The 16,717-nt window shown below is 33.0% G+C and overlaps 4 protein-coding genes across 9 annotated transcripts in view; 2 read left to right on the top strand and 2 right to left on the bottom strand.

The window, feature by feature from the left end:
• Positions 1-13,301, bottom strand: part of LOC127845723 (ryncolin-2-like) — a 265,737-nt gene extending 252,436 nt beyond the window's left edge. Inside the window, exons 1-5 of one of the 3 annotated variants that reach the window (XM_052376824.1) lie at positions 7,052-7,194; positions 6,253-6,424; positions 5,468-5,638; positions 4,580-4,750; positions 2,549-2,679 (exon numbers count right to left, since the gene is read on the bottom strand). In XM_052376824.1, the coding sequence (XP_052232784.1) occupies positions 2,549-2,679; positions 4,580-4,750; positions 5,468-5,638; positions 6,253-6,289 (510 nt within the window). In that variant the 5' untranslated portion in view covers positions 6,290-6,424; positions 7,052-7,194. Of the gene's footprint in view, positions 1-2,548; positions 2,680-4,579; positions 4,751-5,467; positions 5,639-6,252; positions 6,425-7,051; positions 7,195-13,059 lie in introns of those variants that run through there. The other 2 variants (XM_052376826.1, XM_052376823.1) reach the window with 2 other exon arrangements.
• Positions 1-16,717, top strand: part of LOC127845724 (uncharacterized) — a 265,031-nt gene that overhangs the window by 60,829 nt on the left and 187,485 nt on the right. The gene's annotated exons all lie outside the window — the stretch shown is intronic.
• Positions 1-16,717, top strand: part of LOC127845726 (uncharacterized) — a 251,690-nt gene that overhangs the window by 110,178 nt on the left and 124,795 nt on the right. The window lies entirely within an intron of this gene.
• Positions 1-16,717, bottom strand: part of LOC127845729 (mitochondrial calcium uniporter regulator 1-like) — a 276,089-nt gene that overhangs the window by 175,184 nt on the left and 84,188 nt on the right. The window lies entirely within an intron of this gene.

The raw sequence follows: 16,717 nt of genomic DNA, 5'->3' as shown, positions 1-16,717 counted from the left end.
AAGTGAAGCATCATCTTCATTATCAGGAGATCATTATTATCATAACAAGAACGTACTTGATTTTAGGCAGCTTACCAAATGGCATACATTTATACATTGACAAAGGAAAAACAAGTAACTGCAGCAGACTGGACTCAACACCTTAGAATTAATACACATCATAGCATTTGGGATTAAAAACAGGTTTAATGTCAACCAAAGCTCAATTTGTGCCAAAATAGTTTAATAAAACAATCGAGTGTAAATCATTGTTAAACCAAAACACCACATTCAAATAAAACTTCGCTAGAAGAGAATATATTTCGATTAAATTACAATTAGCAACTGAAGGTTGAGATGCTACCTAGAGCACGATGAAAGAACAACAATTGTCAGATACACCTCGTCATCTATTGTTGATCGTAAAAAGCCAACACTACACAACTATAAAACATGTGTATTTGTTAACCTGAGGTAAGTCGCATACGCTATGTTGCAGTCTGGATGTATAAAATAATTAATATTCTCAATTGCAACTGTAAAAACTTGTAACACTATTAAATATTGCTCTTCCAACTACGACACTAAAACTGTAAAATCGATTCGATTATTTTATGCCGTTATCAACTGAGCAATACAACCGATGACCATAATTAAATCTCAAGACATGAAAGGTTCTCATGTAACAAATTGAAACTTCATCCTTGAAAAGTCAAAATAGAATAGGTACAGAACACTGAACAAGCGTATATAAGTATTAATCATATTATCTCCTTCCGATAAGACATATGGTACCAATGACAACAGTTATTATTTGCATCCATTTGCACTCATTTAGACATCTTTACCTTTGTCAAACCAGTTTGATATAGTTATTGAAGATAGACGGTCGTTTTAATTCGAATAATTTACCAAAGTTTAAAGAAACATTTGATGTAGGAAACAAAAGAATTGGTTTTTAAAGAAACTGCAATTATGTTTTATTGTTTAAAATAGATTGTATTGGAAGAGATACACAGCGTTCTAATCAAAACGTAAATGTAACTATAGCTCTTCTATGTAGTATTAGTAGACCTTAAAATCAATTAGATTATGTTTAATACACAACAACGTTACAGCTGCTAGACTGCCAAAATTAAATAGACACAATTTGCAAAGATTAAAAATTTCAAAACTAAAACCAGTAACCATGCTGGTCAAAATGTGTGTACAGGTTTTATTTCTTTTAAGAGCAGTATATTTTTAAGTACGGCACGAGACACGAGCTAAACAATGTCTCTTTTAAAAGCCCAATATCCCCCGTTTATAAACAAAATAACATAATTAAAACATGCAGGTGCATAAGATCACACGTGTGTCAATGAATTGAAACAATTCATAAATAAACAAGCAATAATAAGTTTTGAGTGGCACCAAAATACGACTGAGGGACAAATGACTGACTTTTTTTAATCAATCCCAATTCTTCCGAAAATAAGGTTATACATATACCACAGTATAACACATTGTTTAAACACAAATTATTGAGTGTTTATCCAACTAAATTTAAGCCTAATTTAAGCGTTATACAATTATTAATAGCAGCAATTCAAAAGATTACTGTTATATGTATGTGCGAATATACTTTTTATCATATGCACATGTGAGCTGAGGACACAGATGCCCCAACATTCTGCTTCGGCTTCAAAATCCTAAAATTTTTAAAATCGCAAGTTGCAGAAATTCATGTGTTTATTGTGAATATAAAGATTAATCAAACCTTCAGTTATAGGGTTCGATTTTGTGTGAGTTCGTCAAAACTAAATACAGATATATGGAGTCCTTTCGTGAAGTCGCATGATTGCGGTTTGTGATAACAAGCTATAACTTAAGAACATTAAATACTTAATGACTTTTTTCGGCGTACTTTTTGTCGTTATAAAAATTTGCTATAACAAAATACTCGAATGTCAACAGCGCAAAATAATGGGCAAAGGAATGTACATGAATTTGTTTTGACCTTGTGACTAAAACGTACGTGTAGTGGACGACTGGCTCTCTCACTATGTCGTTTTTGAGCGTTTGCGCTTTTGAAGGTCGCCAACACGCCGACATGACAAAACGAAAATAGATGTTTTTGAATGAGTTGAGTTATTTTTCATAATATCAATGCCTGATCCATCCCCTACCAGTAAACACTCCTTGTGTGGTTTTAAAGGTGAATATGTTTAGTTGAATAGTCAAGATTTCTAAACATTTTATTTTTACAAACAACGTTATCTTTCCATACATGTAAGGTATTGTTTTTAAAGTTGTGCGGTCGGGTTGACAATTGACATCACATGAAAAGCGCTATATATGCAAAACATGGATTTTGTGCATGTTGAACCCAACAAGGCAACAACATGCCATAAAGATATAACATAAAATTAGCCACTGCGATATTACGATCGTTTGTGAATCGAAATTAGTGTATGTATGAAACAAGTCGACGATCTTTCTTCATAAATCTCCATGTCACATTACAGCCGTATCTTGGTGTGAAATGAATAACATGGTGATATTGTTTTTTAGATAAGAATGATACTACCGTCCAGCCTCCCCCATCCTTCTCCATGTCGCAGAACACCTGTACCTTGGTGTGAGTGACAGGGGTGATGATGGTGTACACACCGCTTAGCTTTGTGGAATCTCTGTTTAGTAGCTCGGTGCAGTCTTTCACTGAGCAACAATAACAAACATATAACATTATATTGTATTCATTGTATTCAAAATGTTATTCTTAAATCTGTAAAAGACAGCTTACTAGCACTTCATCAACATGACAATATTGCATTGTAATACCAAAGTAAAGCATAAGTTAATTCGTTCGAGCATATTTCTTTATACAATTGGCATTTATATTTGCAATAACAATTGTTGTAATGTAAGATTAATACCTTTTGATTAGTTAATGATTAATACAAACATGATAAAACATCTATGTCATAATTAATACGTTTGTTGCAATATTTATACAAGAGCACCGCCTTGTGGGTACAGACCGCTCATTTTTTTCTTTTTAAAGGTGAAGGGAACTATCTCAATACTTCAATAAAAAAAATATGGATGGGTGGGGTGGAGAGGGGTGTATAGTGCGGGTGTGTGGTCATTTATTACATTTTCTTCCAACAATAAGAAATAAAAATGCAAAAACAAAATAAAATAAAAAAAATGGGGGGGGGGTGGTTTGGGTGGATTCTATTGTAGTATAACATGTAAGAGTTGTTTTGTCAAAGTATCAGTCAAATCTGATTATAAATAACGAAATCATGGCAATTTTTAGAAAATTTAATTATTTGACCTTGAGAGTCAATGTAATTAAAAGGTCAAGGTAAATTTCAACTTGCCAGGTACAGTTCCCTCATTATAGTATGAAAGTATTTGAAGTTTGAAAGCAATAGCCTTGATACTTTAGAAGTAAAGTGGATGTAAACACAAAATTTAACCATATATTCAAAGTTACTAAGTCAAAAAAGGGCCATAATTCCGTCAAAATGACAACCAGATTTATGCAACTTGTTCCGTACAGTCCCCTTATGATAGTTTGTGAGTGTTCCAAGTCTGAAAGCAATAGCTATGATACTTTAGCAGTAAAGCGGCCCAAAACACAAAACTTAACAAAATGTTCAATTTTTAAAGTATAAAGGGGCCAAAATTCTGTCAAAATGCCAGTCGAAGGAACATAACTTTGCCTGCACAGTCCACTTATGATAGTAAGTAAGTGTCGCAAGTATGAAAGCAATATCTTTGATACTTTAGGAATAAAGTGGACCTAAACAGAAAACTTAACCAAATTTTCAATTTTCTAAGTATAAAAAGGGCACATAATTCTGTCAAAATGCACGCCAGAGTTATCTTACTTTGCCTTCTCAGTCCCCTACTGATAGTTAGTAAGTGTACCAAGTTTGAATGCAATAGCTTTGATACTTTATGAGAAAATGTGTCCTAAACACAAAACTTAACCTGACGCCGACGCATACGCCGACGCAGACGCCGACGCCAAGGTGATGACAATAGCTCATACTTTTTTTCAAGAAATAGATGAGCTAAAAATGGAATACTTTTTCTCATAAAATCACTGGTACTTTAATAAAGAGTAAAATGATCATTTACGATATATTGGCTGCCGTGGCTAGAGATTGGAACAGAGCATCGGTAAGCAAGTAAAGCGGGCAAGTATTAATGTTATTAATTCCCATTCTTTTTTATATAATGTATATGTTATAACTTTTTGTTGTGAAGTTAATTTCTAAGCCTTATTTGATATATGTATTAAGCAAAACTGAAGCGATATTTGTCTCCAGCAAGTTCTAGTTGCAAATTAAATTTACTCCTAGTGCATTTAATCAATCCCAAGACGGTAGCTTTTGTTGCTGTCAAAGTCGGTATTTTAATTTCAGGAATGTAGATGTAATTTGTTGAGAAAAGATATACTTTTTAAGTTGTAAATGCTTTTACAAAATTAGGATATGACCTTTTCGAAAACTGGTAGAAAAATAATTGGCAATGGTCATGAAAATTAAAATCAAACATTTTACGACTACTTTACGAACAAATATTTAACATGCATTAATGATACCTTGAACACATTCCGTTATATTCGTCCAGTGACCATTTTGACATCGGCTGACTAGGATTTTGTCGTCTCGGGGACTGTATCCGCTGTCGCAAGTCAAATTTCTAGTTGCACCTTCAAACAGAGAGTCTCCTGTAACGTTCCCTTTGCTGTTGTTCTCAAAAGGAGGGCAGACTACAATAGACACCGACATGGTGATGGAAAATCAAACAATAACAACTGTACAAACAAACATAGAAAGTTACATATTCCAAAGAAAGCATATATAAATTGTTTTTCTATGGGTATAACATGATCCCAAAACTGTACCATGATAATAGACAAGAGTGTTGACATATTTTGTAATTGAATAGTTTTTGTCATAAAAGCACAGGCAATATAACACAGAGTCGAAATGATCACTGTAAGCTGCATTCAGTGCTGGGGCTAGTGTTGTGAACAGAGCATAAGTGAACTATTAAAGCGGGATAATATTATTTTAATTCATTAATGGTCGGTATGTTTGGTATTTTTATATTATGTTGATATCAAGACAATTGTTTTGTTTTAACTTCTTAGTGTCATTTGAAATATGTATTAAGAACAGATCAATTAACATGATTCGATAATTGTCTCCAGCCGTTTGTAGTTGCCAAATAAATTAACGCGTAGCGCATATATTCATCCACAAAACGGTAGCTTTTGGTCCTGTCTAAATAAGTGTTTTGATTATATTAAGGGAGAGGTTTACAATTTAGAGTAACAATATAATATTGAAATTGCAAATTCTTTTAGACGATCATCATCTTAACTGTTCGACAGTTGATGGAAATTTACTTGGTTATAATAATGGACATTTAAATCATATGTAGACTTTTTAAGAAACAAATATGTCAATTTCACAAATGCTACCTTTAACACATTCCGTTATATTCGTCCAATGACCATTTTGACATTGGCTGACTATGATATTGTCGTCTCGGGGACTGTATCCGGTGTCGCAAGTCAAATTTCTAGTTGCACCTTCAAACAGAGAGTCCCCTGTAACGTTCCCGTTGCTGTTGTTCTCAAAAGGAGGGCAGACTACAAAAGAAACAGTTTCCAAAGACAGCATATAAACAGCACTCGTGTTTTTAAAGGATGGCAATAGTCTTTAAACAGTGCTATAATGAAACTTATGTTGCCATATTCATACATTGAATACGTTGTATCAACAGCACGGATAATTTAACAAAGAGAAACACTGACCATATTAGCCGACTGCTGGGGCTTGTGTTGAAAACAGAGCATCATTAAACTATTAAAACAGAGTAGTATTGTAAGCATTTCAGGTTGATATCTAATCTACATGATATAACAGTTTGTTTGAAAGTAATCTTCTTGTCTGTTTTTTAGTACATTTTAAGTTCAGATGGATTCCCATGATTCGATATTTGTCTTCAGCAGTTCCTAGTTGCAAAATAAATGTAAGCATAACGCAAAACGGTAGCTTTTGTTCCTGTCAAGGTCGGTATTTAAATGAAAATAAATGTAAAGGTTAAATATATGAGTACAGATATTATATTAAAATGTAAATGCTCTAACAAAATTACGATCTGGACTTTTAGACAATTGGTGGTAATACTTCGACATGGTGATGGAAATTAAAATCAAACAATAACAACTGTACACAAAACATTTAATTTTATAAGTGATACCTTTAATACATTCCGTTTTTTTTTGTCCATTGGCCATTTTGACAAAGACTCAATACAGCATTGCTGTCTCGGGGACTGTATCCGGGATTGCAAGTCAAATTTCTAGTTGCACCTTCGAACAGAGTGTCTCCTTCAACTTTCCCGTTGTTGATGTTCTCAAAAGTAGGGCACACTACAAATGAACAATTTCCAAAGACAGCGAATAAATAAATCAAAAGAGGGCAATTATCTAGAAATGTGTCTTAATTGGAATGTGCGTTGAAATATTTTAGAAATGAATAATTTATCATAAAGACACACACAATTTAACCAATAGTAAAATGACTATGTAAGCGGCATAAAGTGCTTAGGTTAATGTAGGGAACAGAGCATCGGTATGCTATTTAGGCCGAATGGTATTATTTGAATGTATTTATGGTCGGCATTTGATATATAATTAAAATGTTTTCACTATTTTGTAAGAACACTTTTATAGGCTTGTGTGAACTATGTACACAAGGAATAGGCTGATGCGATATTTGTCTCAAGCAGTTTCTAGTTTCGTAATAAACAACGCGTTGCGCATTTACTCAACCCCTTAACGGTATCTTTTGTTCCTGTCAAAATCGGTGTTAACTTAAATGAATGTAAAGGTTTAATAATATGCGTAACGATATTATATTTAAGTTGCAAATGCTTTTAGAAGATTATGATCGGACCTCTTCATCAAATAGTGGAAATTTACTTGGTCATGGTGAAAGAAATTCAAATAAAAAATTCACTTTCATAAAATTAAAAACCTAACATTCACAAATGATACCTATAGCACACTCCGTAATTTTCGTCCATTGGCTATTTTTACATTGGCTCACAACGTTATTTTTGTCTCGAGGACTGTATCCGGGGTGGCAGGTCAAATTCTTAGTGGCACCTTCAAGCAGAGATTCTCCAACCACTTTCCCGTTCTTTTTGTTCTCGAACGGAGGGCACACTATAACGGAACAGTTTCCATAGACAGCAAAGTTTTGTTTAAAATTTTAAAGGCACTGATTTCAAACATATTCCTACATTAAGACGTTTTTAGCCATATTATAATTTGAATACTTTTATTTACACAACCACAAACAGAAATAATCATTCAATGTGTGTTTACAATGAAGGATGGTTTGGGTTACATAATATTAGTAGCTATTACAGCGGACCAATATTGTATATGCAATCGTTTTCAGTATAGTTTATGTTATGTGTATGTTCTATATCTCTGTTTTAAGTTAATTTTTTAATCTGATTTAGCATATGTAAAAAGTACAAATGGATAAACAGAATTGGGCGTGGGTCTCAATCACTAAACACTACTGGTATATTGTCACAATATGGTCTTCATTATTTCCGAAATAATCTATTCATTAATTCTTCTTCTTTTATGACACTATTTAAACGTATAATATAAATTACTTTCAAATTATTGCAACATGCATGTGTGTATGTATTGTTTAACATGTTTAAAACTATAAGGGAAATATGTTCCTTTGTACTGGAGACAAATACTTGCATTTATTGAATATTTACATATTTGCAATGTGAATGAGTTGATATAATGATAATTAGTTGGGATATACTGATCGATTATATAAACATTTCGGAACGTTTAATCTTAGTTCATTTATAATGTTTATTTGTAAAATATGTCGTTTTTTCGACTATTGGAATTTTCACATCTGACAATTGCTATTTGGTTTCACGAGGACTGTAGCATCCTTTGAAGGTCAATTATGTAGTGTTTGTTTACGCAGTTATAGAGTATGTTGGAATCACCTTTCAATGAACATGTGCATTACCTTTATACTGTACCATTAGATAACGCTGGTACATGTGTGATGAAAAACAATATCTTAATATATCAATATCTGTGAGCCGTTGTTTGTAGCTTGATTGGTTAGATGTTACTAAAAACGGCCGCTGCAAAATTTTGTATTTCAGCATATAAATGGACAACCTGTTTGCCATATATATCAAGTTTTATTGCACAGAGCTAAAATACCACAAAACATTTACCGAATGTATCTTATTTGCTTAATAAATGAAATATACCATCTGTGCGACACATTTCTGAAAATATTGACGATAACTCACATTTTTGCGAAGTTTTCGTAGAATCAGATGGAGTCTGGTAACCACATTTTTTCTTGACCTTTATTAATAAAAAACACAAATGTTAACATAAAACTAAAATTATCATAATTAAAAACATACACAAGTTTGCATTTCAATTTCATACATTTACACTTTTTAATAAACCATTACAATTAAAATCAACGCTTTCACTATTTTTATTAGTTAGCAACGCAGTACTACAGACAATTATTAAAACAATGTATAGCAAACGGCTCTATGACTTATTGCTTAAACGATGTGGCATCACGATTACTCAAAATATAGGAAATAGTAAACAACGAATTAATTTTTTTAAAAACAAAAGATGTGTTCATCAGAAACACAATGCCCCCTATTGCGCCGCTTTGAAAAAAATAATTAACCTTTGACCTTGAAGGATGACCTTGACCTTGAATTTCCACCACTCAAAATGTGGAGCTTCATGAAAACGACACTTTGAAAAAAAAATTGTTTCGACTATTGACCTTGAAGGATGACCTTGACCTTGAACTTCCACCACTCAAGGTGTGAAGCTTCATGATAACGCCGCTTTGAAAAAAAATTTGACCTTTGACCTTGAACGATGACCTTGAACTTGAAGGATGACCTTAACCTTGAACTTCCACCACTCAAAATGTGCAGCTTCTGTGAACGACGCTTTGAAAAAAAATTGACCTTTGACTTTGAAGGATGACCTTGACCTTGAACTTCCACCACTCAAAATGTGCAGCTTCATGAGATACACATGCATGCAAAATATCAAGCTGCTATCTTCAATATTGAAGATGTTGTGACCGATGTTAAAGTTTTTGGACGGACAGACGCCATATATTTGACATTTTACCTTGAAGGATGACCTTGACCTTAACCTTTCACCACTCAAAATGTTCAGCTCCATGAGGTACACACGCATGCCAAATATCAAGTTTCTATCTTCAATAATGCAAAAGTTATGGCAAACGTTAAAGCTTTTTTTCGGACGGACGGACACACTGACATACACACACACACATACTGACATACTGACATACTGACTGATGGACAGTTCAACTGCATTATGCCACCCTACCGGGGGCATAAAAAAATTACTTATTTTAATATTGAAATTATAGTAATGTTCAACATCATCATGTTATTGTTATATTCGTTGATTAATTATTTAAAAAATAATTAATCACTGATTATTAATTGATTATTCAAAATTAATCGATTAAAAATGATTAAATAAGTATATAACATTTTATTGATCGGTGTCAAATGATTTACAAACATTGGATTGTGATTATTTCTTAAAATGTAATCAACATTTTAAATAATTACGAAAAGGAATATTTTGTAGTAATTGTAAAGATTGGCAAAAGTGATTTGTAATCCATCAATACTTCCAGACATACTGGTATTGCTGGTTGCAAAACGTAATCAAAGGGGCTTGGGGTACATTTAACTGTACTTTAATATCAAAAGATAAATAAATTTAAAACTGCTACATAACTTCCATTAGATAACTTTGCAGTATTGGCTACAAAGCTAGAGGAGTATGAATCGTAAGTATCATTTGGAGGCATACCTGAAGATTAACTATAAATGTTTGAAGCATTACAACTGATGTAAACTATGCTAAATTTGAATACCCCGGAGTTTATGATTAATCCTTACCTAGTGGGTTAAAGATAATTTACTTCATGTACTTTTATCCCTATACACCGGTGCTGAAAAGGCTGGTCTATTAACCAATTTTCTAAGAATATCATAATTGTTTGGAAATGATGTGAGCTGCGGCAAAGTTTTTACAAATTACCAAATCATATTCGGTCTTCCAATTATTCCTAGAAACATTTATTATGGAAATTAGACGAAAAACTGTGTAGTTCTCATCATATAGCTCACTTCACAAGGGAAATATAATTTCATTAAAGAAAGTGATCGACTTCAAACATCGGTAAATGAAACTTTGAAGACCAACTTATTGATCTACACAATGAAATAGAAAATGTACGGTAATAATAATTAAAAGGGACTCTTATTCGTTATATAGCTAAATTGATAGAAGATGGGGAAAACCATTTACATTCTTGTCCTCACTTGAATCGAACCATTATGGCTGAATGGGTCAGGTTCCCCACGGGTACTACTTCCCCGAACCCTGGGTACTTTGAAGTATACTTCACCGTACACCGATTTTCCAATAATACTTTTTGGTACCCTTACTTACTTACTTACAGGTACTCCATCTTTCCTAATAAAAAAATTCGTACCCAAAATTTGTCATACCCATTTTGTTCCAGCCCTAAAGATATCCGGATTGAAAACATGAATTACGACCCCAAAATGAAATATTTTTAAACTGTTTGTCCTGGATATTAAACGGTATATGTGCCATTGTCAGACATGATATAGGCATCAATTAGATAAACAGCAGAGTTTCAGTTTCAATCGATAATAGTATTATCCAAATTTGTGCAACGTGTCATTACAATTATGTTCGATTCTTTCGTTGAAATGTGGCATCAATTTTATTGCTCCACGTAGGCTAAAACTTAATGTAAACGCCATTTTGTTCAGTTTAAGCCGCGTGATCCGATTCTTTTCAGATATGAAAAATCGGCGCGGCAAAGCATTGGCAAGGTTAGATACGAATAACGACCCGCTCACAACGCTATTGTATTATTATTTATAGTAACGATATGTAATATTCATTAATATTACACAATGCAATGCAGCACTAAATTAACTTTCTAACTTGCAATATATTACAGATAAAAGATATACATACTTACAACTTAATTTATGTACCCATCAAATATATGTAATTAAAATTATCTGTATATAACATGCTTGTATGTGTAAATGTAATATTTTACCGAGGAAATACAATTATGTGCGCACACACACGATCAGTTTGTCGTTAGAGTTGTTTGTATATTTGCCTTTTGCTTTCGTGTTTGGAAATATGTTTTGATGTTCTAAATCTAATAGTAGTTTCGTTATTTATGTTATAGTTCTTAATGTTGGTTATTGGTGAGGCTATTCCCGATTAGGTTGATATTAATGATGTTTTTATTTGAATTGAGTGATTGCTGCAACTTGTTTTAATATATGATTATAAAAGCGTTAAATACTATGTAAATTTAGTTTTAAACGCTAAAATATTGCATGTAAAATAGTCGCCACAAGTCAGTTTTCTTTATCTGCAAATCCATAAATAACAATTAACACGAATGTAATAACATATAAGGGACTCTATGCCATATTATAAAAATAATGCATCAATGAATAACATAGATTTTAAGAACATTTTTGTCGCGTAACGGTTCTTCCAAGATGGAGAGCGAACTGTATTGTCAACGTAATATCAATACTGGTCCTTTTAATGCGTGAAACGATCACGCCTCTGACCACAAATCGCGTTTGTGTAATTTTACTTCTAAATCCAATAAACTTTTACTTAAGAAATCTAATATAAATGAAATTGGTTGTATTCACATCAGTTTTGATCTGGTTTAATTGCTAATCAACCGAAGTAATATAGAATTTTGTTCTTAGTCGAAATAATGATAGCAATCAGCCGACCAATCTCGCCATGAATTCTTATGCTGATGTTTTAGATTTTAGATAGTGTGGGGGATTTTCACAGTGTGGGGGATTTTCACAACTTAAGCTATTTAATCCTACGACAGTCCTACGACAGTCGGATTGGTTTCAGCAAATTGCTGACCAGATTAGAAAATATTGACGAAAATCAGCGTGAATTTGACACAATAACCCTTAAATCAATAACAATCACTTGGCGGTTAAGCTGTCATAAAAAGAAGCGCAAGTAAATCGAAACAAGTCAGTGCTTTCTGTCTGAGAAGTACGAAAACATGTTCAACATTTCCGACTCCAGAAACAACAAAATTGCAAACGTAAAAGTGCATATAAAAAAAATCGGTTCCTGTAAATCATGATCTTAAGCAAACTAACACCTTTTTAAAAGAAGATCTTAAAAGTCGGGAGATAATTTTTTGAAATTTCCGAATAACTCGATACCTAAATAAACGTTTATATCAACTTGCGGAAGTAGCACTATCGATTATGTATAATTACATAAAAACTACCATTTATTACTTATTGTATAGTTAATGATAGTTGTCGTGTACACCACATGTGCATGTTCAGATATATTTAAACTTTGTCGTTAATAAGCCAGTGTGTTCGAATGAGAGAGTCAATCTCAGAGAACTTAGTTGGCCCAACTATGAATAAAAGCACAATCTGTTCATATGCAACTTCTGAAGTAAAAAATTCGGCATAATTGTTCATAATATCACGTGAAATAATAAGGATAAAAATGCAAGTGGAGAACAATGTCGAAATGTATCTTCGTTTTTCTTCGCTTTTAACCAAGTATTTTAAATCAAATTTATTATCGTTAGTACAAAAATATTAATTAAATTTAAACGTCTCTGTAAACAATATTATACGACTTGCTGCTGGAACAGTTTTATAAATAAATTTCTACCAAATCATATAAAAGGAATAGAAATACGCAGCAATTTAACTCTGAAAGGTACCTTTTCAAACGCCGTCGCCTTTTTGTCAGGGTTTCCAGTTTCAATTTTTACCGATGCGCATAAAGTACAATTTCTTTCAAGTTCATTGAATAACAATCCGTGACAATCGTCCGTGCAATACCTCATGCAAGTTGCCACATCTGTTGTTCTTAAATATTTTAACACTACATGACAAGACAAGTCCTTCCTCATTTCGAACCTTGTACAATCGGAGCATGAGTCTTGTTGACCTGTGGTCAAGTGATCCACAAAAATAAAAGTTATGCAGTAAACAATAAGACATTTCAAAAGAAATGTCATATCCATGTTTGTTGCCTATTCAATCCTGCATATTCTTACTTCGTAGACATTCCAGTGCGACGTGCTTTCACAAACTGATCATCATATACTTAGACGCATAACATTCCCCTGGTTTGGGAAATTATGCTTCCGACAAAGTAGTTCTGCGTAGGAATGAACATGTTAATAATGAAAGAAAACTCGTTTTTTTATTGTGTGTTTAAAACGGAATGTCGTTTACAGAAATGTTATTTAATTATGTTTAAATGTGATTTTGAATCTCTTTTAAGATTGATAGCGATTGTCAGAAGCACGATTACCTGACCTGCTTTCGCTTTCACTTTTTAGGTGTAAAAGAAGTGCTACCCACAATTCCTTTCGCGTTAGCACACAGGTCAGTAAGACCGTTGTGTACACAATGATAAGAGCGGTTTTGATATGTATGGTTGCCTGTTTCTGCCGGGACGTTTCGGGAGAGTTGACTAAGTTGAATGGCTTGAAACGATAATACGACAGCGGCTCACGTACCAAATTTATCGCAAATGCAAGCAGAGTAATTGTTTTGGCGAGGCAGTATTATAATTGACCTTTTGAACAATTTAATGTTTGTATCTTCGTTAATAATGTGTTGGCTAATCGTTAAAGATGAATATTACTATTTTTTCGAAGTATCTAAATTTTCGTACGTCCTCGTTTTATTTATTTTGTGAGACTCTTATTTTTCGGACACCTAGATGTTCACCTAATATTAATGACTTTTCAAACAGTAACATTTTTAGCATAATTAATCTTATTTACGTTAGTCTTATCAAACACCACACATGTGTTTTTATAACCAGATAATGGGAATTAATGGGAACATTTATACGAGGAATCTGTATACCATAAGATTGGCTTGCTTTGTGTCAAAAGGCATGTATATTTGTAAGTATTAATGGATTTGAAATTAAATTTGTTAGGAAATCACCAAAATCGGCTTAATTTATATATTTTGTGTGTTTACACAATTACGAGAATAATTGTTCGCTTTCATTTAGTACCAATGATATTCTCGATGCTATTCAACGCTATTGTTTTATTGGTGTATGCTTGTTACAACAATATGAATTTAGTTTTCTACGGCAACAAACTCCCTTTCGAATTTTGAAGTTTGACAAATGGATGTTGTATAGTATTTGAATGCGTTATAGTATATTATTCAATAATAGTTAAGGTAATCATAATAAGCAAAAGTTAAGTATATATTAGCTAAATTGTAATGATAAAAGGTTCATACCACTGTGGATTTAATAGCAGGCAGGTATTTTACTCGATGTTCAAATTGCAACATTCATTATATTTCAGTAATTTAAACAATTAAATAAGTGGTATTTACAAACACGCGTTGTCATGTCGGCAAGTGACATGGGGATACCTAAACATTGATGAAGGGCGTATATTATTCATCACAATGGGCAGAAAACCAAAACAAAGTTTTTTCAGTGCGCTCGAAATGTAATTACGGTACCTACTACTCCATTATATGAATAACCCGTACGATGGTATCTCAGCGATTCCGTAATGTTCAGCTTTAGAATAAATACACAATAACGAATGAAAGGGAGCGGTTTAGACTTTCAGTACTGCCGTCAATACATTTCAATACATTCATGAATTATTCGTTATAGTGTTTGGTCTCAGCCGACTTGTTTCTACTTCATCATTGTCATGTTAACGCGTATATTATTCTTCAGACAAAAGTGTCAAAAGGTATGATTCATGTTTCACCTATGAATTCGTAATGAAGCTCTTAAAAGGCAGACCAGGTTCTAATTGTTTTGAAAGCCAATATGATAGTAATGCCCGGCACAATACAACTTTTGTTCTATAGTATTATGTTATAAATTGCATTGAAAAAAAGACAAAATGTATTATGCAAAACTAGTTGCCAATATTGTCTCAAAAGTGGACAAATGTTATATATAAAAAGAACATTGTGAACATGTTATTCACAAAAGCACGTTGGGTAGTTCAATAGTATTAAAGCTTGAAACCCGATGACTCAGAACCACGTTATAGAAAACAAAAGAAAAATATATGTGCCGTGCTCTGTGAAAAGGGGGTTTAGTGCATGGTCGTAGTGTCGTTCATGATTAGCATGTGCAGTCCACACAGGCTAATCAGGGACGACACTTTCCACTTTTATGGTATGTTTCGTTTACAGAAAGTCTCTGCTCATCAAAAATCCAGTTTAGGCAGAAAGTGTTGTCCCTGATACTTAAAAGTTGACACTCACGGGCAAAATCCCTCTATGAAATGTGTTGTAATTAACATTTTAAAGGGGCCTTTTCATGTTTTGGTTAATTGACAAAATTAAAAAACGTTGTTTCAGATTCACAAAGTTTCGTTTTAGTTATGATATTTGTGAGGAAATGGTAATACTGAACATTAACCATGCTCTAAAATATCCATTATATGCATCTTTTGACGATTTGAAAACCTGAAAAATATAAATCGTTGCAACGCGTAACGATTGAATAATTTGGACAGTTCTGTTGCTGTCGTTTTATTTTGGCAAACTACGAGGATTGCTGATATAAGTAAAAAATGCATTCGGACATAGCATGAGCACGGATGGTCGAATGGTCTAAAACTTTTTACTCCAGGACTCCAGGGGTAAGTGGTTCGAGTCCAGTTGCGGGTTACTTTTTTGTTACTTTTTTAAATTGTATTCTATTTTTTACTGGAGATTTTTAGGTCCCATGTTTAAATTTATCAATATAAAGCATTTAATGACAAGCTTCAATACATGCCAAAATCTGTGAAAAGGCCCCTTTAATATTTTATTTACTGGAAATGCAAATTGTTTTACATTAACCTATTTATCATAAAATGTTCAGTGAGGTTCTATAGAATTATACAAATATTATAATCGAACTCGTCTATAACATTAAAATGTAATGCTTGTTGCTGTCAACAAATACAAAACCGGATAGAGATTTACATGCAAACAGTATCGATTTAGCGGACATTGGACATTGATTGATAACACAAGTGTTTGGATTCAGTTAAGTAGATCACTCTATAACATGGCAATAAGTGTTCATGCGCAATAGGCCTACATAGTAAAATAAAATTGTCAGTTAAAATGCCTCACACATTTGCATTGAAGGTTTTTTAAAGATGAGATTTATATGAAGTCTCCCAAAATAATAGAATGACAAGACCCTTAAATAGCAGATGAATCAAAATAAGTATATCTTTAGTCTGGTATCTTCGCATTTTTCTCACTGTAGCGGATATATAGAAAATAACAGGTTACTGCCTGATCTTTTTGTAATAAATCAGGTAATGCTTAGAATAATGAAACGGCGAGGCTTGCCGAGCCGTTATTTTATTCGCGCCGAGCCTGATATATTACAAAAAGATCAGGTAGTATTACAACAAGATCAGGATGTAACCTGTTTTTCTGTTTATCATACCTCTACGTCCCCGATTTTAAAGAAAAAAAATCGCTACAA

The sequence above is a fragment of the Dreissena polymorpha genome, chromosome 9, assembly GCF_020536995.1.
Source record: "Dreissena polymorpha isolate Duluth1 chromosome 9, UMN_Dpol_1.0, whole genome shotgun sequence".
Taxonomy (NCBI): Eukaryota; Metazoa; Mollusca; class Bivalvia; order Myida; family Dreissenidae; genus Dreissena; species Dreissena polymorpha.
This window is presented reverse-complemented; position numbering and strand designations above follow the sequence as displayed.